Raw genomic sequence first — 26214 nt, 5'->3', positions numbered from 1 at the left:
GCATGTTAATTTTATTTCATGGCGAGAAAGTCATTGTTTTAAAACGTGGATGACGTAGGTTCCCTAAGAACCCAGACCGTCGGACCCTGTGGACGAGGGCAAAGGAAAAACTGGACACCTGGTATTCAGTGTTATTTGTACAGAGCACTTAACCCTGGCTAAGTGAATAATACATACTTATCCGGGCTGAGACAGAGAGAATGCCGTCCCGATCGTATTTCCTGCGTATCCCAGCTACTTAAGCCATCAGCTCCTAAGGTAAAGATCTCTTGAGTACTTAAATTAAGATAGTGGCCGAAATGCTTTGTTGTTCTGTTTGGATGACATTCTAAATAATAATGGTTTGCAGAAAGGGAAGGAACCACAGTCCAGAAATATACACTCTAGCCAAGTAATATCGTATTGAAAGGTGTTAACAGTGCCGTTACTGTATTTACTCTTGTCCTATACCTCTTTCTTCCACTTTTACAGCCAAAAAAATGTGAGGGTAGGGGGGAGGGTCCAATATAAGATACCCTCAGATTTTGAGTGAACATGACTTAGGCCTACATATAAAGTAAATATAGTCGGTTTTAGTTAATTGCATCAAGTCATTTGTTTCATTACTTCCACTGATTAAAATGTCAGGAAGGGCATACGATCATAGAAACTCGCTATGAAAATTTGTCTCTTCATACTCAACCCTGTACATAAAAGCAATAAGCTAATTGTATAATATTATGCAGTATTGATAGAAAAGAACTTAATGGCAATGGCCAGTCACTTGTCAGTTGAGCAGTAGGCCTACCGCACAGTAAACCTCTACCGCCTCAAGGACAGTGTCCTGGAGCTGAGCCCGGGTCGGGGTTAATTTTTTTGCAATTTGTTTTACGTCGTGCCGACACAGGTTTTATGGCGACGATGGGATAGGAAAGGCCTGGGAGTGGGAAGGAACCGGCCGTGGCCTTAACTAAGGTGCAGCCCCAACATTTGCCTGGTGTGAAAATGGGAAAACCACCTTCAGGTTGCCGACAGTGGGGCTCGAGCACACTATCTCCTGGATGCAAGCTCACAGCTGTGAGGCAGCAGTGTTCAGAAGAAAGAGGGCTAAGGGTTAATTCTAGCACCCTATCCATATCATTCCATGTTCTATAGCACATATCTCTAATAACCTTTCTCCATAACTATTTACAGCATTATCCTTACTCTTTCTCTGCAGCCCCCTGCCTACTTTTACTTTCCTGTGCACCAGTACCCTATTGCTCACTCTTGCATTCCAATCCCCCAACAAAATCATCCCATCTTCTACCTACAGCCCTGTAATTGTGTTTTTCTTCAATCAGTTCGTCAAGTTTTTGCATAAACTGAATCACTCGGATGGTTATAAAGCAGGGCCAGACAAATTGCTTCCGCTGCCCCATTTCCATTTTTACTCTCGGCTACACTACCCCCCTCTACCCTACTTTGTAACATCTCTACCCATTAAGCTACCTCATTTCTTATTAGAACTACTATGCCCCCTGGGTTTCGGCCCCTCTTCCCTATTTTTTTCCTTAACACGTTAACTACTCTATAACCGTCCCATGTAATTTCAACCCCTTTCCCCAACCATGTCTCCACTTCAGCAGTTATTTCAAAATCGTTCACCAAATCCACAATTTCCCTATTCCCGGACTTCCCCATCAACCCCTCAATATTCAGCACCCTTATAACCATCTCTCGTTATTTATTTCCTCCACCTCCCTCTCTATACTTCTGTTTCACCACTTCCCCCCTTGTCGTTATTCTTCCTTGTGGCTCCTCCCCATCCCTCTCCCCTTCCCCCACATTCTCCCCCCAACACCTTCCCCTTTTCTGTGCCAAAGGCATTTTTCCCTCCCCATAGATCTTTTAAACTCAACGATCTCCCCATCTTTCTGCATGTCTCTTATTCGGGGAGGTTGAGTCACTACACTGACTCCTTTTTCCTCCCATCACCTCTTCACTACCTATACTCACTTAACTTCGGTCTAGTGTCCTATTTGTTGATTAACTCATTCCTGGGTTGTTCTGACTCACAAAGGTCTCTGCAATCTCCACCACCTGACTGCTGACACCGCCGTCCTGTCTTCTCTCTTCCTTCTCCCCACTGATGTCTCTCTGCTCTCGATTTCTGCAACTCTTTTCCTCCTCACAATTTTCTATCCTCAGGAGTTCCTCTTGTGCCGACGATTGGGACCAATTTCTGCCTGAAGTTACCAGACACCTCCCCACTATCTTGGCTTGCAATCCCTGCACTCTAGCCCGCCACATATGCCGCTTAAAGATATCCAACCGCATCCTGTCTTCTTTCTGTCTCAGCCATCAAATAAATGTTCCTTTCAAATTTCCAGCATTCCTCAGAATTACATTGGCCATCAGTGTTGAAATTAATCTTAACTTCACTGGCCTATGTCCCTTGTTCCTTCCTACTCTATATCTATATCCACTTCAGAGAAGTTGTATCTTCATTTTATTCGAAACTATATCCACCACTTTCAATACTAACTCCACTTTTGATTCTGTTCCTTCCTCTGGTACACCATACCCAAAACGCATATTCTTGCTGATTCGTTCCTCGCTAGCCTCACTTCTCTTCATTGCTGTCGATTCCTCTTCCAGTACCAACACCTTTTTCAAGCTCCGTACCTCATCTTCTATCTCTGCCAACTTGTTATTTACCCCTCTAATTCCTTTTTTATAAAAAATTTTAATGCCCTTCCATCTTTCATTTGGGTTGCCTGGTGTTCCTGCATCATTTCCTTTATTTCTTCTCTGCTCGCTTCCTTCACCACTCTCTTGATCTCTTCAAGTTCCTCCCAACCAAATGGTCCCTGATTTAGACCCGGGTTCTTTTCTATACCTCCTGCCACCAGCAACGTCGCAATAACCATCGTACACAACATAATCTAACAGTCCTTTATAACCACGAATTTCTCTCCCTCTGTCTGCTCCACCTTTCTTCCAACACCACCTTGCACGATACCATTTTCCAATTCTTAGCCTGTATTGCTGTAGCGTTTCTCCAATCTTGCACTCCTGAGCTCACTCTCACGTTCACACTTCCCGATGTCTCGCTTGTGACTGCAGTTTTTAATTAAGTCTGAATTTCAGTAATGGGACAGGCGTTCTTCGAATTGCGAATTATCCGTATTTCGAATTAAACAATCTAAATAACGTGCAAAACCGTACCTCACGTTTCCGGTAACTAGAGCTTCTTCGAATTAGACATGATTTTGAATTATCGAGGTTCTACTGTATTCGTATGTCATAAATAAGGATGGTTAGGTACATTAACTTGTAACCATTATGTTTTCTTAGTTTGAGGTTTTAAATTTAATGGTCAATTCACATTGTAACTGTAGATATGCATGCCTTTTATCGTTTCTTTCTTTTTTCACTTAGTCCCTGGTGCAGTATATGTAATAAAATCTAAGATTTTTCTTTCTATTTTTGATTTCCATAAGTTGGCAGGTATGGTTTTAGTTATCATAGAATCTGTTTAATTTTTATTTGGCTGAAGATGGCCACTAAGTGGCTGAAACTAGTCCCAAGACTGATGTAATATCATTTACTTTGATATATTGTATTGATGTTGGAGCCTTTTGTCAATTTCTTTCTTATAATTGTACTTAAAAACAGAACAAAAATGCAATTTATAGCTAATAATTGTCACTATATAGAAACGCTGGTCAGGTGTGCGGTCATTTTCACCATTTTTTTTCCCCCCCATCTACTCTGGATTCTCATCCCACAAGCTACTGTACACATTCAAAACTATTTGCTTAGATTTCGTACTTTATCCCCGCTTTTCTTGGCTTTGAGGAATTTTACATGTCACTCGAGCGTTGCATCAGAAAAACCCACATGTAGCTCACTTAGCAGCCATTATTGCCAATAGTTCTGTTTGATCCATCTTTGGCATCGTAAAAATTATTCTGATTAATCAGTTTTAACAATGAACTGGAAGAAAACTTACAAAGTGCACAGTTCAGTTAGATATAAAGTTCGTATGAAATGTTATATTTTGCTACAAATGCCACTGAGAACAATAACCATTGACTGCCACCTATGCATGAAAGATAAGTTGGTAGCAAACTCGATTAACATACAATTTGAGCTATATTTCCTGTATATTTGTACAGGGTAAAATTTTTATGTTAAGTCAGTTCACCATATCTAAAGAAACAGAGAAGCTCCAGACTTCCAAAATAAGCAATGAACTTAGGAGCTATTTACCAGTTTGGAAGCCTCTGTAGTGACAGTCTGGCTAACATCAAAGGGACCGCTTAGGACTTGAGTTGACTCTCAGTATAGGAGTGTTTTCTCTGACACGCTGGCTCAACTTCCGGCTGTGTTCCTGGCAGAATCAAGAGAACATTAGAGATTGCATCCTGAGCATGTCTCATCAAATCTGGCTTGATGTTGTAATACCCGTTACTTAGGCAATGGAAATGTGTTGAAAACAGTGGACAAATTAACTGTGTACAAAACTGTGCAGAGCTCAAAATTTCAACACTTCCAGATTAGTGTTGGACTATTGTGATTGTCATGATCTACAACCTTTATTAATTATTGTGCTGAATCTTCTCAAATGGTCTAATTAACACATGATACATTGCCATATTTTACTAATGTTGTAACATTTGATTTTTACTTTCAAATGTTGTAACATTTAATTTTGTCCAAAATACTTGGTGTTTCACTTTTCTTGCCAGCAAGTGTGTTCAGAAGATTTTTCAGCAATTCTCCCAGATGGTCAGTTCATGCAGTTTTTTAGCTTAGTTTTTGAAAGCAAATGCAAATACTCCAATTATGTTTGCAAACTCCATTATAGGCCTAAAACTCCTGAGTGTACTCTTTCAATTCCTTAATGCCTATTAACACTGAACCATTCGCACAGTTCATTGTTAAGTTACTACTTGTGCGGGTGACATGTTGTCCAATTCAATTGGGTAAACGCATTGCTGTTTTTGGAACATTTATCTGAATGCATCTGGAAACTGCATATAGCAGAAATACACACCTGTCATGTATTACGCATCACACCAGTCACCTCAACTCAATGAAAAACATATTTTCATGCCCCTTATAACAGTGCAATAATGCTGAATGGTTAAGTAAACATTGTAACAAGAATAGTCATGTGGACCAGGCTACATTAAAACTGATCTGAAGGAAAATGGACAAGGTTAATTAAACTCTAATAATGTTAATTGAGGGGCTGACATGGGAAAGCACTTTAGTCCAAAACTGCAGTTTTACAAGAGAAGCAAAAAAAACTGTCGAAGATTAGCAATATCATTAAGGGATGAAATTTCAACTTCGGAAATTCTTTCTTGAAAACCCTGCTGAAAAATCTGCAACTCATTTGACATTCACGATGCTTTATTTGATCATCCCTATAGATCTTTTGACATTAAGGTCTGGGCTCAAGTAAAGTTGAGACGATTGACGCCTAGAATAATGGTTCTCTTGCGCTGGAAAAGACTGTACATGGGCTGTGTTTACGTGTCTTGGCAGGCGTCTAGAAAGTACATTACAAAGAAACTACCTTCTTGAGTATTCCAGTGTCCAATACAAGGAAATAGTGTACAGAATATTTTCAATCGTTCTAGTGTCTATACCATTCTGGAAGTTAGTGTTTTTCACAACTGTGGATTACAATTTATATATACAGGTAAGAATAAATTTTAATATTTTTTACAGGTATTTACATTAACTGAACTGATATAAACGTCTATGTACATGACATAACCTCATGCACAATACGATCATTCAACTACGTAAAAGATAATACTAATACTTGGTGGCATAACCTCACAACGCGATTGTATCATAATACAAATACGTTCGTGATGTAACACTTCACAGCCATACATCAAGAAATAATAATCACGATCGTAAAATAATAATCGTAATAATTCGAGCTAGATATCTACCTTAGTTACCCATGGGTGCGAGAATATCATGAGATTAGTTACAAGTAATATTATCTTAGTGTCGAAAAGTTTACTAAAGTCCAATAATGCTAGAACTGTCGGTTGTTGTCCATAGCTTGCCTGTCATTACTCACGTCTGTTAATATACTGCAAGTGCTGTGTCTGAGTCTAAAGCTGGACTGGTGGATATCGAGGAGATAGTGTTGAGTAAGGTAGTTGGTTATCTGCTGGTGAACTTTGAATTCTAAAGCCAAGCTCGATAGCTGCAGTCGCTTGTGTGCGGCTAGTATCCAGTATTCGGGAGATAGTAGGTTTGAACCCCACTGTCGGCAGCCCTGAAGATGGTTTTCCGTGATTTCCCATTTTTACACTAGGCAGATGCTGGGGCTGTACCTTAAGGGCGCAGCTGTTTTCTTCCTACTCCTAGCCCTTTCCTGTCCCATCGTCACCATAAGACCTAGCTTGTGAAAATATGCACAAGTTGCTAATCGGCCGATAGTATTGACGACCTTCGCCAGTCTTATTTTCGTAACCGGGTGAAGTATATCCATTTTCCATATTTCCAGGTGTGTATTGACTGATATTACATGGCTTCTAAAAAAAATTATGTATACCTCATCTTCCCACATTTCTTCAGTAATGTCCATTTCTCCTTCTCTGCATTTGTCTGTAATTTGGTTCCTCAGCTTTATTTCCATCTCTTATTTTCAGATTTTCTTCTTTAAGTGAATTTCTATCATCTGTGGTTTCTAGGCTTTTAGTTTCCTCTTCTAGAATTTGGCTTCCTACTTTTACTATCCCTTGTTTCCTTTCTTTCGTTTAGACATTTTCAACTCTTGCACTTAAGATTTTCGTTTTACCAATACCAGATTGTGGTCACTATCCACTTTGGCTCCTGAAGAGTTCACTCAATTTATCAGATTTTTATGCCTTTGTTTCAGTATATGTAATCCATCTTAAATCTTCTGACCCTGCCTGGTGATTTCCATGTGCATCGCTATGTTTGTACCTTGTTTGTGTTGAGAGAAGAGGAAAAAAATCTATTTTCTGTGAAAAGTACAGATGGATATTTTAACAATATGTCAATGTTTCCTTGTTCATGAACAGACTGCTGTGATTTCCGGAATTTTCACTAAGCATGGGAATATCATCGTTACCGGTACAAAATCTCCTGCGTGATATTTTTGGATATATACTGACCCGCAGCACATACACTATGAAGAGAGTTAATGTCTTGACAATATGTACACAATGTTAATTATTGAAAACGCACACATGCCGTGCAGAAAATCATTACATTTACATTACTTTCTTTTGCTATAGACTATGATGCATTTCTGCCTATTCCTGCATTTTATGTGGTATCTATCACAGAATTCCAAGCATAACTCACACACACATTCGTCATTTGCTCTGTGAAATAATTTGTTGCAGCGTGTCGCATATCATGATTAGCTTCTATCCAGGTCCTGTCTTGCGTAGCAGTCCTCTGGTATGTTTTTCTTCTCATGCAGATCTTGTATACGTTTTTTGAAGCTGGTTTTAGCTAGAAGTATGAGCCCGCATCTCAGATCCTCTATTATGGTGGTCTCCCTAGTAAGCTCATACCCTGGCCTCAATCTTTTAGTCTGCGGGAAATTCTCTTCAGGTATCGAGCCTTTACTCGCTAAAATTCTTTCAGCTGTTTGTATGTGATGTATTCTCCCACTAATTGTAGGCCATACGTCAGAACAGGTAGTATCTTTAACCTAAAAAGTCCATAGCTGTGCTGATCGATAGTTGTAATGTTTCTGATTTCATTCATTTTTAGTGGCCGCCACTGCTCTAGATCTTATACGTAATCTGAAACTCTTCAGTTGTTTGGATTGTGATACCTAGATATTTAAAATTGTTAGCCCTTTTGAGTAGTTTGCCATTGCATTTGACGTTCTCTGCTTCAGTGAGTCTTCCTCTTTTCCTAAAGACTACCAATTCTGTCTTCTCTTTGTTTATCTGGATGTCGTTGCTCTCCGCCCATTCACATAGTGTGTTTATCGATACTTGCAGTTTATCTATATGTTGCTGCGATGGCCATTTCATCGTATATGTGCTTGTTCCTGCTATTCCTTTAGTGACATCGCTCATGTGAACATTAAACAGGATAGGGCTGAGTGGATCGCCTTGAAGGACACAGTTTGTGACAGCCAGTCAGATATGCCTATTCCATCATCTGGTTTTCTGCCAGGATATTCAATATCAGGGTTGTTGTGCTCGTTCTTCCAATTAGTTCTTCCAGTTTATTAATGCCTTTCTGTTGACCATATGGAAGGCTTTTGAGTAGTCCACAAAAACCACATAGCCTATAGTTTTCCGTTTGGTCTTTCTATCGTCTATTTTCTCCAACAGGTTTTCTACTGCCAGAGTACACAATATTGCACCTTAGATGACAGTCCGACTCATTGGCTGAATGGTCAGCGTTCTGGCCTTCAGTTCAGAGGGTCCCAGGTTCCATTCCCGGCCGGGTCGGAATTACATCCCTCCATATAGGTTTGGCGTCAGGAAGGGCATCTGTCTGTAAAGAGCCAAATCCACATGTGCAACGCAGTTCGCACCCGCGACCGCACAGGTGTGGGAAAAGCAGTAGGAAAAGAATTGCACCTTAGATGACAGAACCTTACCGGCCAAAGTTCTACGCTGAAATTTTTCACATAGGAGTTTTTGTTCCAGCAGCAACAGTATATTTAATGCAAGTCCTTTTGTGTCCTGCTGTTCTTATGGGTTTCTCCCAAATCCTGAAGTGCTACTTGAAATCTTTATGGGATTCATAACATGGTTTTTGTGTTGCAGGTATGGCTAGCAGTGACGAGAATGTTCTGCTGAGTGCAACACAGGCTGCTCGTAAAACCTTAAGTCGTGAGAGGAATCCTCCTATTGATGCCATGATAAATGCGGGCATTGTCCCCAGATGTATAGAATTTCTTTCATTCTTCCACAAGTATGTATTTTAAATTCTTTGTTGTTGTTGTAGAATAGTTTTGCTAATTAATCATTTGACTTTCTGTAGTAGTTTATCATGACCGGTAACTGTTCTGGACGATCTTACCTGCTTTCACCTTCTTTCCCCTCATGAATTCTGTTCTTATAAAAGTAGATTTCAGTATCTTAGAACATGGGGAACCCCATATGGGTGGGGGACACAGGCGAACAGTTCACCCACGTTGTCCTCTGCCGGTCGTAAGAGGTGACTAAAAGGGATGATCAAATTAGAACCACGAAACTGCTTGTGATTAGTACCACCACGTGGGGAACACCATGGGTCGCTTTTATTTGCGCGTAGTACCACTATGTTGGGTACCAAATAGGTTTGTGATTAGTAGCAACTGAGAGCACGACGGCTTTCACAGTACCTGTGTTTGGAAGCACTATATGAGCGACACCATGGGTTGAGGGAACCCACGGGATAGTAAGTCCCTGTGGTTAGTACCCTTATATGATGAACACCATAGGTTTGCGTTGCCTGTAAATGGTGCTGCAATGTGCGAAACAGCGTAGATCTGTATTGAATGTGCAAATTTCATTACCTGTGGGTAGTACCATAATGTGGGGAATAAGTCTACGCTATTCTTAGTTAATACCGCAACATGACGAGTACCATGGTTCTACTTTCCTAGCAATGAGTACCATTGTGAGGGGCCGTTGACTTGGATTTTGGACCCCTTAAGACTAAAAGTATCATCGATTCAGTATTGTGCTGTAGAAACACTGTCAGTAATACTATTGTTCTACGTCAGTTTCTGTGCATGATAGGAAAAAACGGTCCACCTTTTCAATACAAAAAGTTATATTTTATTTATAACATGTATTTGTACTTGGAACTAGTTTCGACGCTGTGTTTGCGTCATCATCAGCCAAAATGGGAAACAGGCAAGCATGTAGGCATTTATGTTACACAAGGCGTTACATTAAACAATACACATCTTACAAGGAGATAAAAACAGGGACGAATATAGGAAACAAATGAATCGTTGAGAAAACAAAAGTTATACAAATTAAAAATAACCTTAACCACACATCTTGCAGTGCGAAAGTGTTCTTCTTGAATGATTCCTGAATGTAAAACACACGCGCACACATTTCTGAGGAGCCAGCAGGCAGGACAAAGTAAAGTGAAACCTTGAGAGTTCTTCTGAGAAGAGTTCATCATTCTTTCTATGATCTGACTAACTAATGAAGTCTCCCTTGAGTTCCTGATAAACATACACAACAGGAAAATTAAACAATACACATCTTACAAGGAGATAAAAAACAGGGAAAGTTATACATATTAAAAATAACCTTAACCACATATCTTGTAGTGCGAAAATATTCGTCTTGAATGATTCCTGAATACAAAACACACGCGCACACATTTCTGAAGAGCCAGGAGGCAGGAAAAAGTAAAGTGAAACCTTAAGAGTTCTTCTGAGAAGAGTTCATCATTCTTTCTATGTTCCAACTAACTAAAGAAGTCTCCCTTGAGTTCCTGATAAACATACACAACTCTCTTCTCAGAAGAACTCTTAAGGTTTCACTTTACTTTGTCCTGCCTGCTGGCTCCTCAGAAATGTGTGCGCGTGTGTTTTACATTCAGGAATCATTCACGAAGAACACTTTCGCACTGCAAGATGTGTGGTTAAGGTTATTTTTAATTTGTATAACTTTTGTTTTCTCAACGATTCATTTGTTTCCTATATTCGTCCCTGTTTTTATCTCCTTGTAAGATGTGTATTGTTTAATGTAACGCCTTGTGTAACATAAATGCCTACATGCTTGCCTGTTTCCCATTTTGGCTGATGATGACGCAAACACAGCGTCGAAACTAGTTCAAAGTACAAATACATGTTATAAATAAAATGTAACTTTTTGTATTGAAAAGGTGGACCGTTTTAAGTTTTTCCTATCATCCTTCTCAGTTCAATACGGACAAAAAATGAAATTCTTAGGTTTAAATGTTTCTGTGCATGTAAGAGGCATTGTAGGTCTGTTCTACTGATCGTTTTAAATTCCCATTCATTCTTCTCACATTTCGAATTGTGCTCAGTGGCTGTTTTAGGGCTTTTAATTTGTCATTTCACTTTGTACCGTTAGGGGCCAATGACCTACATGTTAGGCCCTTTAAACAAGAATCATCATCAGTACTTGGGGAATAGATGCCTCAACTAGAAAGGTGTTTGTAGGTTCAGAAAACTTTGATTTTACTTCAAGACATTTTAAGCTCATATTTTCATATACAATTACTCTTGGTCTCTAGGTTTGTATGTAATGTACTAATACATTATTTTTATCAATCTCGAGTGTCTGAGTCCTCATTACAGTAATTTACAATTGATAAAATTATGAATATTGTTAAAGTCCAGTATGTCATAATTGGAGACTGGTTGTTATGCAACATTTTCGCATGAATAAACCAAACTACTCAATATATATTTCAGGTTCCTAGTGGTTATTCAGCAAACAAAATTTTGCTTAAATTTCACCCCCTTGAGTGCCACGTGAGACCAATGTTGACTTGCAGAGCTTAACCCTTAAATGCATAATGATGCAGATCTAAATCATATTTCAGGAATTAAGACAATAGTCGAAGTAAGGTACTGCGCCGTATGTGGTTATTGGGTATCCTCTCTCTTCCTTTTAGCTCACGTTGGCATTCAAGAAAATCCGCAGCTAAAGTCGGAGGAACTTACATTAATATTATAATCTATAAATAATAATAATGGATTAAATTCGTAATAACTATTATTTATTAAAAATAATCTAGTATACTTTGTATGTTAAATCTTTGATTCCAATGTTTTTTACTATTTACACTAATATTTCTCTGAAAGTATTGTTTTCTATTCATTCTCTTGATATTCGCTTGATCTTGACATTCTAGTCCGCAATCATAAAATATACTGTTACGGAGATATTCGTGGAGCAGAAAGAGGTGAAAGGGGGTTCTGGGTGAAATGGGTCTAACTACTATATCAAAAATTTAATTAAAACTTTAAATAAAGGTTATATTTCTTTTTAGAATCTCAAACTTAACAAACTTTTCACTTGGTGAAATAATAAACTGATAGGTACAGATAGCAATCTTGAAACAATAGTTGGAAAATCCAAGATTAGGGAATTTTACAGATTTGGAGCTTCAAGCCCTTAGTTTACAAATTCTGAGATACCGGATCCAGTTTACAAAATTTCACAAAATCTCAATATTTAGACAAGAATCAGAATCTTTGAATTTAAGAGCACTTTGCTCCAACAACTTTACAGCTTTCCAGAGGCGTACCTCAATATTGTAGTTGAATCCAGAAAACACAGAAAAGATCTACATGCTCTTCAACTATAACAAATTTCTTACAGCCTACTCAAGGCAACGTTATATCAAAATTTTATAATCTCTGGCCTCTAGGCACAATTTCCACTTGACAAAAGTTAGTACACAGAGGTATCTAGTACCCAACCTACTGGGTCTTTGTGGAAAAACAGGTTAAATTAATGGCTCGAAACTCCAGTTGAATGGAGGCGTACACTTGCGCTCCCAGAAACTTCAGTATAAAACCCTAATTGGGCCCTCGGCCCGATGATTCAGAGGCTAATCCCAAGCTACGGAGGTGACTAGAGTGAAGGGTAATTTTAACATTTGTCCTAAAGAGATAAGAGTTACAAAATCAGTCACCTCAAATTAAATTGGAGGGGAACTCGAGAGGGTAACACTCTATGCCCGATTTACAGTCTTAGGAATTTGTGAAATTTTACATTAGCCGCAAGAAGGTTTACATTTTGGAAAACAGGTCATATAATTAGAAATCTGAAACTTCCCCTCGTTTAAGTCTGCGGAGATAGCTACAGAAAAATAAGCCTGGTAGACATTATCTTGGCTGCTGGACTGCCTGGCAAAGAATGAGGCCTCCTATATTAACACATACTCAGGACGATTAATGAGACTAGGTAGCCTGAAATGCCTCAGCTTATATACCTGAGGGGATTGTTAGGAAAGATTTTGGACTAATCTGTACACCCTCTCAATTTTATTGGCAGACACAAAAGTTACACCTAAATAACTACATAAAAACTTTGAAATATATGCAAAAACAAATGAAAGTTAATTTACTTGAGAAAACCTATAAAACACACTTTCTTTCAATAACAAATTCTTTGACCTTGAACCAGAGTGCATGACCACAGTTTTTGGTAATGACATCTATGAAAAAAAGTCCAAACTTCTTGATGTACACCAAAACAGAAATAAATCCAATCAGTTTAGGAAACAGCAAAATGACAAACTTCTCAATTTTTCTGAAGTGACATCTGCTTAATGTCCCAGCTACAGGCAGTAGCAGTTTCGCGTTTGTTGGTTGGATAGTTCCTTAAGGCGCTTTTTTTGAATGTGCGGTGTTGAGGTGTACCTCCTGAAACCTCTTCCGAGGTCTTGACTTCCTAAACAAATATAATTCCTCTCCTTGAAGTTTGCTCGGATTGAAATTACTTAAATGAAAATCATCTTAACCTCATAAATTACAATTCACATCTCCTGTGTCTGTTGTTAAAAAAAATAATCAAATTCTTGGTTGAAAAAAAACTCGATTAAAATGTTTGAAAATATTGAAATTACATACGAATAAAATAAAATTCTTCAGGCCAACTAAGAATGATTAAGGCAGATTATTTCATTCATCTTTGATATACGCGATTATTTGTTTAAAAATATGCAGAATAAGATTAGTTTAACTTGTGTAGCTTTCAATGCTTACCCTTCGTAATGAAATATTATTTCTGAATAGTTATATTCGAAATACTTTACTAAGAAATTGGTTAAATAGTCCTAAATAGTTTCAACAAATTTGTTGACAGGTTGTTTTTAAGTCATATCACTTCATAAAATTCAATCATATGATTGCAAGTCGACAAGGAATACCATGGATGAACTTCCTAATTCTATAACAGTGATGGGCTAACATTATGTAGACTCTAAGATCGTATTTATCAGTGATCTGCTATTTCAGCTTAAACCTGAAATATAATATGAAATTCTCTTTGAAGTTGTCATCAGTCTTAATTATAGGTTACTTGAAATTATTTTTGATGACTAATCTATTGTCTCGTTAGTCCATTATCAAATTACCATAAACTCATATTATGGGTTATTCCATATTTCACATCATTACTAGCATCTATTATAACCTTGATCCATATTTGCGTTACCTAATCTTTCGTGCTTGCTTGATGATGCTTGTTTAAAGGAGCCTAACATCGAAGGTCATCGGCCCGCCTAATCTTTCATTAATTAACCTTATGTAAAAGTCTTTCCTCATACGTTGTCAAATTTAGAATAATTCCTCAACTATTTTTATCCAAGATAATATTATTCCTTAAGCTCACATTCCTTACCTCATATTTTCATCATATATTTAGATCACCGCATATGCAATTATTTAATCAATTCAACGTAATACACAACTCAATGCCTCAACTTGGTAAAATTAATATTTCATGGATCAACAACTAACGTATTCCTAGCAATATGCACCTCACTTATCAAAACATTATATTTAACCCTCAAATGGTTAAACGACACTGTATCGCCCTTTTCGTACACGTCGTTGTGGTCAACGACGATAATTCGACTGTTTTGCAGCCGTTCATTAGGCACGCTCTCGTTATGCGTAGTAACCCACAAATGTGCTCTATGTAGTATCATTTTAAACAGCAGATTAGTCTATTTTGACTCTAGCTGCTAGGCGGTAGACTGCCGTTTAAATGAACTGCGCAGTCTTAAATTCAGTCGCTAGGCTCGCTACCTTGACTGCGCAGTACAGTTTGGCGCCTTGCTGCGTGATGGAGTAGTTCTATTGTACGCGTTGTTTTTATCAGTTATTTTGCTGAAATGGCAAGTAATTTAGGTTCAAGTCCCATTCGGAAGATCTTGGATGAAACAGTGAGTGACGTGAGTAATATGAGTGATAATGACTGTGACAGTGACATTGACACTGGTGTTGTGAGTGACAGATCGGCGGACTTCTCATCTAGTTCACGTGGCGATGCGGATTTTGTCCCTGATGAAGATGAATTAGAAGGTAATAGCTCAGACAATAAGAATTCAGTGGTTACGATAATACATCTAGGTCTAGGAATATTTTACCGCAAAATCCATGGGTTAGTCTAACCACCAGAGCCCCCTAAAAACATTGAAGCCAACTTTACTGTCGGGAACCCTGGCATCAGAAACTGTCCCCTGAGAAATAGTGCCCCTTTGATTTATTTAAATTTATTTCTGACTGCAGCCTTTTGGCAAGTACTTACCTGAGAGACAAATGCCTATGCTGACAGAAAAATCTCAGCTAATCAGAACCAGAAACCCAATGCCAGGTCGAAAAGATGGGTACCTCTAACTGTGGTGGATGTGAGAAAATTTATTGGTTTGATAATAAACATGAATATTATTATAAAAAAGAATGTAAGCCATTATTGGGATGCGAGGGGGTCACGGCATGTTCCATTTTTTAGTTCTGTGATGCCTGCAAACAAGTTTTTTCTCATTAGTTTCTATCTTCATCTGTCTTCTGCAAATCCTGTCAGTCGAGGTGCACCTGGTTACGATCCCTGGCTAAAAATTAGGTACTTGTTAGACCTACTGAATTCAGCTTTTACTGGGCATTTTGTACCTTCTCAAGAGCGTGTGTAATGATGAATCACTCATCGGTATGAAAAATAGGTGTGCCTTCATACAGTACTTCCCAAAGAAAAAACACAAGCAGTATGGATTGAAAAAGTTTGAGTCTTGTGACAGTAAAACTATGTACTGCACGTGGAACTATATAGTGGCAAGGATTATTTACCTGTACGACCTGGTGATCCAAATGTTATTTACTGAACGTGTTGTCATGGAAGTAATCGAAGAGCAACTTACTGGATAAAGGCCATCACCTTTATATAGACCAATTTTATGCCAAAGTGCCCCTTGCGAAGAGTCTGCTAGCTCGGAACACATACTTGACTGGTACTATATATAAAAATTCCAAACATCTTCCAGGACAGATAAAAACAGCAGTAATTCAGCCTAGAGAGAGTGTTTATTTCAGGCAAGGGGAGCTTTTGCTGGTGAAATACAAGCAAAGAGCAGGAAGAAAACCAGTCTTCCTCCTAACAATTGCGTGCCATGCAGAAGATGGATTGGTACAAAGTAAGAGAGGGTTAGAGGCAGTGAAGCCTCTACTTATCAATCACTATAACCAGGATATGGGAGGTGTAGATGTCAGTGACAAGTGCGTTTATCATACAACTTGCAACAGAAATACACACAAGTACTGGAAGAAAATCTTTTTCAATTTGATTGACCTGGCACTGTTCAATGCTTTTGTTCTGTACAGCTTGAATACTGACAAGCCAACAAGGAGAGATTTCATTATTAGTATTGTTGAATGTCTATCAACTTCAACTGACAATATTTCTCCACAAATTCCATGCCCTGCTGGAGATAAAGGCCCTGCACACAAGCTTGACAAACTTCCTGGAAAGCTGGAACGTTTATGTATAATCTGTGAACCTACAAAAAAAGGGGGGGGGAGGACCCGGTATTGGTGCCTGGGTTGCAACTGTGCAGTTCACAGGGAGTGTTACAATTTACAGCACTTATTTTGCGTGTGCTTGTGGGCCGTGATGGTTGTTGCTACATCCTTCCTTGGGAATGTCCTCTCTGGACCTCGGTTCAGTCATCTACGAGTTTTGGCAGTTGAACTCTTATTCATGGGTAGAGTCGGCTGGATTACATCAGATGTCAATCCCATCTTTGATTTAGCAAGCCATCATGACGTTCTAGGGCACATGCATGAAAAACATATCCAGACAATGTTAATATCTTAGTTGCAAAGCCTTCTTGTACTATTACTATGTTTGGTAAGGTAAAATGACGTCCAATGAACTGCTACAGAAGTTTCTATTATGTTAATGGTAGCTTAGGATCTTCTCACTTATCGATAATTCACTCTACATATTAGTGTTTTCTTAGTGTTTCCTAAAGAAACTTTCGTTATTCTTCAGTGCAATCCCAGTATACATTCAATTGTATTTTTATCTCCTATATGTTTCGCTTTGAATCTCATATTTGAGATGCACAGTGATAGGATTACATACTATGTTTAGTTTTATCAATAAATTTGTTATTCTTCCTTTAAAATACGTAGTTTTCTTCACGCAATTCGTCTCTCGAACTTCACCGTGGCTTCAGTGTTAGTTTGTTCTCTCTGTTGACTCTTAATAGTTTAAGTTGGTATATTTATCTTGGTCAGAACCACTTTGATTCCACTTGCTCGTATCGTTTAACTTGTATTTTCTGCCATTTGTTATACGAGAATTTTAGCGTTGTTCACAGCAAATAACTTTCACATTCCGTTTTAAATAATCAGGGTAATGAAATGGTACAGTACCTTGAATAGAACGAAAAATATTTGACTTTTATTTTGATCGGAGTTCAATACACATCATTGATAATGAAATTTATCTTTTGATTACATCTCCATTCTTCAGCTGTCGTTTCTCCAACTCCTTAATCAGCAGCAAACTCCTAAATGTACTCTACTTTAAATTTAGTTTCCTTTTCAGTTAATCAATTATACTGCACTACTTGTCTAGAATGCGCCTAAGCGGATTAAGTCACTGTAAGAATAGGATAAACCAACAATGTGATGTGACAGACTCAACACTCGGTAAACAAAGCGTGATGGGACATGTGGTCAGGGTTCTGCAAATGAGGGGACACGGGCGGTGCACAGTTTAAAAAAAATGCTTAACTTTGCGCCAGCACTTGGTGCTGCTTCACGCCTCGACCTGGAAGCAGCCATTGCTTGACAGAACTAGTGGTCAGCATCCAAGCATCACTACAGCACCATCCAACTTCATTGACGTACATTGCTTAGCACATTACTAAAACAAAAGAAAGCTCCATTAACTCCCTCGGTTAAGTGAGAGTCCAGTGTAATGTGAGGAGAGCTTGTGGAAAATTATTTGGAATTCTTTTCTAGAAATAATTCTTACAAATTCTTCATCCTCTTTTGGAAGACTTATGATTTTGTTACTGTATTTTTTCTATGATTTTGTTACTGTATTTTTTCTCATTTTTTGCATGTTTCTAGTGAAGTTATTTTTTAGTTGTTACTCATGTACTGTTTCAATTTTAAAAATCTTGTACAATTAGCTGCAAGTAATTCTCTTAATCTTTTTATTTCAGTCCCTCATTACAGTTTGAAGCATCATGGGCTCTTACGAATATTGCATCTGGTACAACAGAACAAACAGGTGCTGTGATAAAAAATGGAGCAGTCCCCAAGTTAGTAAACTTGTTATCCTCGCCATATATGCACGTTGCAGAACAGGCCGTTTGGGCTCTTGGCAACATCGCTGGTGATGGACCTGTGGCTCGTGATATGGTACTGGGATATGGAGCCATGTCTTACCTTCTCGAGCTTATCACACCGGACACCACTGTAAGCACATCCTAATTACAGAGTTTCTGGCAGTAGATTTATCGTGTTATTTCTGCTTCAGTGTTTTTTCTGTATAGCTGCTAACGTAATTTTGAGATAGCTATGCATTTAGTCCAGCAGGCAGTTACTTTCTAGCTGGAAAGTATTCCATACCTCATATTTTTGTATGTTTGTGGGTACTCTGTGGTGTAGAATTTGAGTTTTCAACCTAGAGGGCCCTGTGGTAACTTGGGAAGCTGGAAAACCTCAATTTTTTGGACTTCTAAAATTTTGTTGCTTATAACTTCTAAAGCATGGTGTTTCTAGCTGAATACATCTATATACAAAGTTGGGGCATTTAATTTACTTCAAATTTCACTGGTCAAAAGTATTTGACCAAATTCAGTGGTTCAGAGGTACGACAAATTTCTTGAATTATCAAAAAATAGCAGAAAATGCACGATTTTGCCTGATAATTTTAATTTATAAGTTATGAATTTCATTATGGTCCGTATTGACAATTGATCACTATCAAAGGGTAGGAAGAGTCCACCTGTTCAATAGTACAAGTTTGTATATTGTCTTATAAAACTGGGAATAGTTTCAACCCCATATATATTGGGTCATCTTCAGTTATATGTACTCTTATGTCTTCGAATTGGAGCGTGCTTGCTTTCATGGGCTTCACAATCAAGGTGAGAGTCTCATATTAATATGGTCCTACTTCCCATTTTTCAATCATATAGCTAATTTTACTTTGTCTTTGTTCAGACAATCTATGAATTTGGTCCGAATTGGAAATCAAACTTGACTCTCTTGTATTTCCATCTACTATGACAATACGTCCTTAATGGAATGCTATAAGATTTCAGTCTGCTCTAAATGAGCCAGCAGTCAAATACCCCAAACTATGTACTATGATGCAAACATTCATGTGTCTAATTCTGCTCTAAATTATTTTAAAGCACAAGCCTAATAATTTTGAACTTCACAGAACATTTTAACAGAACTGTGATGTAATTTTTAATTTGACAGTGTATAGCAATCAAGACTGTCTGCTTTAATTTTTGTTCTAAAACAGTATTTTAACAATCATTTATTGTATATTTTCACGTCATAACTTGTCGGTATTAAAATTTTTAGGTGAAGATGACCTCATGGGAAGGTCAAAACAAGTCCCAATTTAATATAGTTATATTAATCAAATATTGAATAGGTGGAACCATTTTTAGCTTTCTAATATGTACCCGGGAGAGTAGGATGATACATTGCTGTCTGTCCCTAGCCTGCACGGTGTGTTTATCGCTGCCGCTACCTCCTTTCATTTATACGTTGTGTGTGGGAATGTATTTCACAGGTGACTATTTTATTACGTTATATTATGTATTATATTACAGCAAAATCCCTAGTATGGGCCGCAGAGTATCCATACGTAGATCGACAATTTAGAAAATGAGCTTGAAGTACTGTATTATTAGAATGAGTGTTTTCATTTAGAATGCCCTTGTGTGCATGTGACTTATTTTTTACCGCCAGAAGACATAATGGACACCATCGTCGTCCAGTTTTATCTTCAGGTGAATGCTGCAACTCTAACCTCGTAACTCTTCTGAGACAATTTCCTGTCTATATTTTTGCAGACCTTTTCCCCTAGAAGCTGAATGGAAATTCTGGAATAGTTCCCTACAGAATTCTTTGTTGCTACAAAGTGAAGTGAAAGCATACTCTTACACATCACTAGGACTGTATGGTTGATTGTACTTTTCCTGCTGCCTTGAATAATTGACAATGAGTTTTAACCTTCATCAAATTTCTTTGAACGAAAAACTGAAACACGAAAAATTAGAAGATTGTTTCCCAAAAGTGAACTGGAAGAAAATCATACCAGATAGTTTTTAAATGTAATTTTGTAAATAATTTCAGTTTCTGGTGAGCTACATGTAAGTAATGCAGTGGGCTTTCAAATTTGATATGTGGCATGTCTTGTCAATATACAGTTTACGGCAAGAACACTCAAATTTTGGATTATTCGTGTTTATCGGTTGTCCGTGCTGTCTCGGGTCTGTACTAACCCAGATAATCAAGTTTGCTGTATTTGCTTATGCCAGATCTAGAATATGAAGGTAAGGACGTCGACTGTTATGAAATGACTAATGTAGATATTGATCATGCCCTTTTCCATCCCATGTGAACGAATCACCTGAGTCAGACATTTGTGAAAATAATAGTGCAAGCAGGACAGCACTAGTTGCATCTTTCTATTGTACCATACAGGGCACAACACTGCAGGATCATACTTACCTGCTCACCTGTTCTTACATACAGGCACCAGTCGGCAGAAATGGTCGACAATAGGGTTCTTATGATGAGAGGATCATGGGGGAACTTATACAATTACAGTAAACTACGAAATGAGGAACACTTTCGCTACGATCTGAATTTTTGAGCATAAGTTTGTATTCATAACTCAGGTTATTTACAATAATTGCACCTGTAGTGCCCAAATAAATGCCCCAAAGGCTCACATCTACAGTTTCAAAGAAAACACAGTCTGGGTTATGCCGTTATGCTGAAGTTTGTAGATATGTGAACCAGGGGCCTATTCCACGAACGAACTTTGCAACTTTTCACTTTGCACTTTTCATTTCAGTTTTTGTTCCACCATCACTTTTCAGATTTAGCTTGCAAAGTGAAAAGTTAGGAATCTTTTCACTTTTCAAGCCTGTTATGTTCCTCCATTGGTACAGAAATGCAAAGTGCAAAGTAATTAAGTGAAAAGTTTTCAGAAATTTTGCAAAGAGATGATTCACTTTTCAGTTGTTAATTAATAAGTATGTACACTAGTTTCTCGGCCTAAAATTTGGTTTAGTGATATAAACATGTTACGACGAGAGCTTTTGTTATCAAGTGAGGACAGTGATGATGAATCCAACAAGAGAACATACAAAGACAGGATTAATTTTCATAACCTCACTTCGACAGAATTTCGCGAGTGTTTTCGTGTTACCCCATTACAGGCTGACTATATTCTTGAAATGATTGGTCATTTATTGAAACCTGCAACAAAAAGAAGTAAATCCCTTTCCGAAAAGGAACAAATTCTGATATGCTTACATTGGTTAGGAAATGGTGCCCAGCTGCACGGTGTGGCAGCAATGCATGGGGCATCCAAATCAACTGTTTGCAGAACTGTTACTAAAGTCGTAGATGCTATAGTAAATGTAATATTTCCTAACTTAGTACGTTGGCCTGATAATTCACATAATATAGCGACGGAATTTCTAATGAAGGGTGGCTTTCCTTCTGTGTGTGGATGTGTTGACGGTACTCTCGTTAATATTGATGCTCCTACTGAGCACGAGGAGGTTTATGTTGATAGACATGGGCATCATTCTCTCGATATTATGGTGATTAGTGGCGCAGACTTGACCTTCTACAGTGCTAATGCTAGTTGGCCGGGTAGCGCGCACGATTCCAGGGTCTTAAGAAACACTGCCGTATGTAGACGTTTTGACTCAGGTTGGAGGCCGTTCCCAGGAGCAGTTATATTAGGTGACAGTGCCTATGGACTAAGAGTGGCTAATACCCCCTCTTAATAGAAATTCTGACGATGCTGTTGAGCAACGATTTAACAAGGCACATAAATCGACACGGCGTATTGTTGAGAACAGTATCGGAATTTTAAAGGAACGTTTTCCCTGCTTAAACCACTTACGATTATGTCCAACAAAAGCGGGAAAGGTGGTCTTAGCGTGTATTGCATTGCATAATATTGCACGTAAGGTTGGAAGAGAAAATGAAGAAGACTTACCTTGATGGATGAAAATGAAGACCCCAATCCTGGAAATGATGAGACCAGATTTAGACGCCGTTGCTAAACTCAATTAGTTATTGAGATATTTCACTAACTGAACTGAACAATAATATCTGTTTCTATATTAATAACATTAATTTTTATTTACTATACTATATTTCTACTAATCTACATATAATAAACATGTTACCATGAAATTTAAGTTCAATCACTCGGTACTTTCATTGGCTATGTATTCTATGTATTCGTCTGCATTATAGACAAAATTCTGCGAAGCAGAAGCCGCAATGTCACTAGTAAATTCTGATGGTGGTATCTCCAATTCCCTTTGCAACTTCAGAGTTTGCAATTTCCTGTGGTAAATTTCCACACGGAGAAGTTCCTGCCTCAGTTTTTTTGTCACCGTATCTTCTTCAATGTTAGCAATAGGACGCGGGGAATTCAACAGCTTCCTTTTCTTTCTCCTCGGTGTATTTTGTAGGTTTTCGAGGTTTTCGCCACTGGGAAGTTCGGCAGGAGTCGGTATTGGCTCCACGGTCGCTTGATCTTCCATGTAGCTTTCAGGAAGATTCAGCCCGTCTAAAACGGCCGAATCTTTCTGCAGGATGTCAAAGATAGCAACATCCATCTCATCCAATTGTTTATCTTTCCCTCCTTCACTTCCAGTTTTCTTGGCATTATCTCTTTTTGCCTAAAAGCAAGAATTTAATGCTTCAGACGTGATATATAGGTAAGAGGAAATCATTACATATATTCTTCAATCACTTCTACATTACAATCTTATGCAACATGCTGCATCGACATATGTGAGGTTATACGAACTGATTTAAGCGATATATTCTCAATTAATGTATTTAATGAAAACGTAAATATTTACTTACTAGTGCACGACATTTCCATAATCCAAATAGATTATCCCTCGCGTACGTCCAAGATTTTTCGGCTCCAGCTAACTGCAAAGACTGAGCTTTCTTTAGAACTTCAGTCCAAGCGGATCGCTTTGTCATCATGTGATAGATTATTTTTGAAGTTGCCAAAAAGAATGTCCCGTTTCTCCTGGACAACTTCTAACACCGCTAGCTTCTTGTAATTTTCTTTCTTTCCCATGATCAAAACTTTAAAGCTGCCAGTACCACAATTATCGTCAAATTCACCGCGAAAAATAAAGTATTAAAATCATGGAGTATTATACAGTTTGACCATGGAATAAACATGATCGGTTCACTCATACGCAAAGACTTTTCACTTTGCAAAGAAATTGAAAAGTAATGCCTAGATGATGGTGGAACTGCAAGACTTTGCACTCTGCAAGATTTGAAAAGTGAAAAGTGAAAAGTGCAAAGTTGCAAAGTGCATTTGTGGAACAGGCCCCAGGAAAAGAAACGGTTGTCCCCAACATGGAAACAGCACCACTGTGCCTACGACATAAAATGACATGATGGTAGAATTAGGGATATTCCGCAGAAACTGGAGCTATTATTAGAAAGTTCTCCCATTTTGGGAAATTTATATACACCTAAATAGCAGCACAAATACGTATATAAAAAAATGTCTGATAACCTACTCTACAGCCATGGTTTACATATATACCTCGACGTGAACCAACGTCCACCAGGCAAAACTTTGTGTCAACATATGGACTATCATTACCAATTATAATACGCAATATAATACGCAACCATAAGAAATGCCAAACAAACAAAAAAGAAACGGAGGTAAAAAGTCAAAATGAATGAAGCCACGGTGTCCCCAAACCGCTTCTCTGCCAAAAGAATGATGACCTTCCCCCGGGCGATTTAAAGTTGGCCGAGCCTATCCCCCCCCGCCCCACTGAGCAGGCTGTACATCGACCCTGCTGTCTCTCCAAGGGCCTGGCGGACATCACCAAAAAAAATTGTAAACAAACTACCGCCTGACTTCTTACCCTATATCTGGCGCTCTTCCGGCTCCCTTCACAAAGGCGTTCATACTTCTACACATAGCGAAGCAAAATGACCATTAAAATGAGGAAAACGCCTCACACTCTACGTATCCGACCTCATTAACAGACCACCACGGGCTGCAATTATATCACAAAGTGTTCTACCATACTATCTCGTAAAATCATTCCGTCCATAATACGAGTTCCCGGTAACCTTGGGGGTTAGAGGTTCAAGCCCTTGTTTGGCAGAGTAGCACAGTCAAATAGCTGTAATGCCTGGGCCTACGCTACAGTTTGTCCATCTAAGTCACGTAAATAGAGCTATGCATATAATTAAATACTGTCAGCATGCACACCTTACATTACGCAGATATGTCTGCCCTTCCCCCTGGAATGTAATGGTAATTACTCATAGTAATCCTAATCCTACAAGGAAAACGTATTCAATGACTGACACAAAGAAAAATAGGTCTATCGCCCTCAAACAGCTCATACCAACTAAGCACACTACATTTTGCCGCGTTATCAAGTTACATCGTTGCCTGCATTACATATAGAGAAAAAGAAAATCTATCTACCCTTACACTATATATACATCAAAACAACCTTAGTACGCAGCCTGATTGGCTACAATCAAATCCTATGTTAATATTTACAAGTTTAATCCTTCCATCTCTGCGTAATTCCCCAATTCTATTGCATGCCTAGGACTATGGTTCACTTATCTCATTATGATGACCTCCTCTCCCCATCTGGCTAGGCTATAATGGTTTAGCCCATCATGGTAGTGGTCTCGTCCAGGGTCGATCCTTGGAGTCCGATTTCCACGTACAGCTGGTCCATGGTGCCGTCTTCTTGAGGGATGCCTCGTTCGAGGTAGCATCTTCTCGAAGCCACGTTCTGAAGATCTTGCTCCTCGCGTCTCTTGGAACACGTCTGTCTCTCTCTGCAATGAGATGCCTACTTTAATTACAACACATTATTCCGGACCTTTAAGGTTGGAGCTAGCATACAGTTCTAACACTCTGCAATATTACAAATCCTTGTCCTCTATTCTCGTATAACCGTATACTCACTAATTTGTGCACTAAGTCACTATCTGTTTTCAGCCCTCGAACCTATCTACTCGCTTATCGTGTTTTCATGCCCGCCTAATTCGGATTCACAAGTCTATCAGAGAATGAATATAGACCTCCTTAACCTATTGTCCGCACTTCCTCTGCACCTCGCGAGTTTCGCCATTACCGCTTCTTATTGACATCTATAAGTACAGCGTTCTTTTGTTGCCAATGAATTAGCCACACGTGACCTCGCTGATAAGTATCTAAATATTGTCACACCTATGAATCAACCACATGTAACTTTATAGATCACTGATCCACTGAATCAAAGTTAGTGCACTGCACTAAATACTCACTGTCTCTGTTCTGAACAAAAAGGTTTCTGGCGCAATCTAGGCAGACGCGACGCGCACGAGCAGCAATGTGATCGTTCAATGAATGCCCTCCTCCTCATCTCTCAGCTCTTATAGGAGGCACCAAACCAAACGATGCTAGGGAATGCCCCGAGAAACAACTTGAGTCTGGAATGTGGCCACTAAAGATCTTTCCACGGTAGTTCGGCTTGCTGCGTATTTATTGATTTAGTTATGTTAATAGATTTTGACGTACCGTTAGCTTAGTAAAATTCTAGTGATAATTCCCATCCCTTTGCTATCCTGGGAAACCTCCAAATATGAGAATTATGGCTCAATTCCCGTGGTGTGGCGAACCTGTCTGCTCCCGCTTAAAATTTTGTTAGGGTGGCACTGGGACTTCCCATAACAAAGTCTTATCTCTCTTTCTCTCTTCCACATATTTTTTCTCACTTGTACACAGCCACACCCTGCCTCGGGAATTACCTTCTGGATTCCTGAGCTCCGTATTGCATCACGCCCTCACAAGCGGCGTCCTATTGCCCAATATTTTTACTGCGTTAAATATCCATTCTCACGATTAAACAGTATGGTACACTACAGCAAGCTGAAGTCATATTCCACAGGAAGTTCTTGTTACTAGGTGTGGGGTCAGCCACCCAAGC

The 26214-nt window shown here is 38.7% G+C and overlaps 1 protein-coding gene across 1 annotated transcript in view; it reads left to right on the top strand.

The window, feature by feature from the left end:
- The window catches only part of Pen (Pendulin), an 83495-nt gene that overhangs the window by 7641 nt on the left and 49640 nt on the right, over positions 1-26214 (top strand). The window contains exons 4-5 of the mRNA XM_067152381.2: positions 8766-8913; positions 18166-18421. Of these exons, the coding sequence (XP_067008482.1) occupies positions 8766-8913; positions 18166-18421 (404 nt within the window). The remainder of the gene's footprint in view (positions 1-8765; positions 8914-18165; positions 18422-26214) is intronic.

Source organism: Anabrus simplex, chromosome 8, assembly GCF_040414725.1.
Source record: "Anabrus simplex isolate iqAnaSimp1 chromosome 8, ASM4041472v1, whole genome shotgun sequence".
In the NCBI taxonomy this organism is placed as follows: Eukaryota; Metazoa; Arthropoda; class Insecta; order Orthoptera; family Tettigoniidae; genus Anabrus; species Anabrus simplex.
Note: the sequence above shows the minus strand (reverse complement) of the source record. Positions and strands in the feature narration are given on the sequence as shown.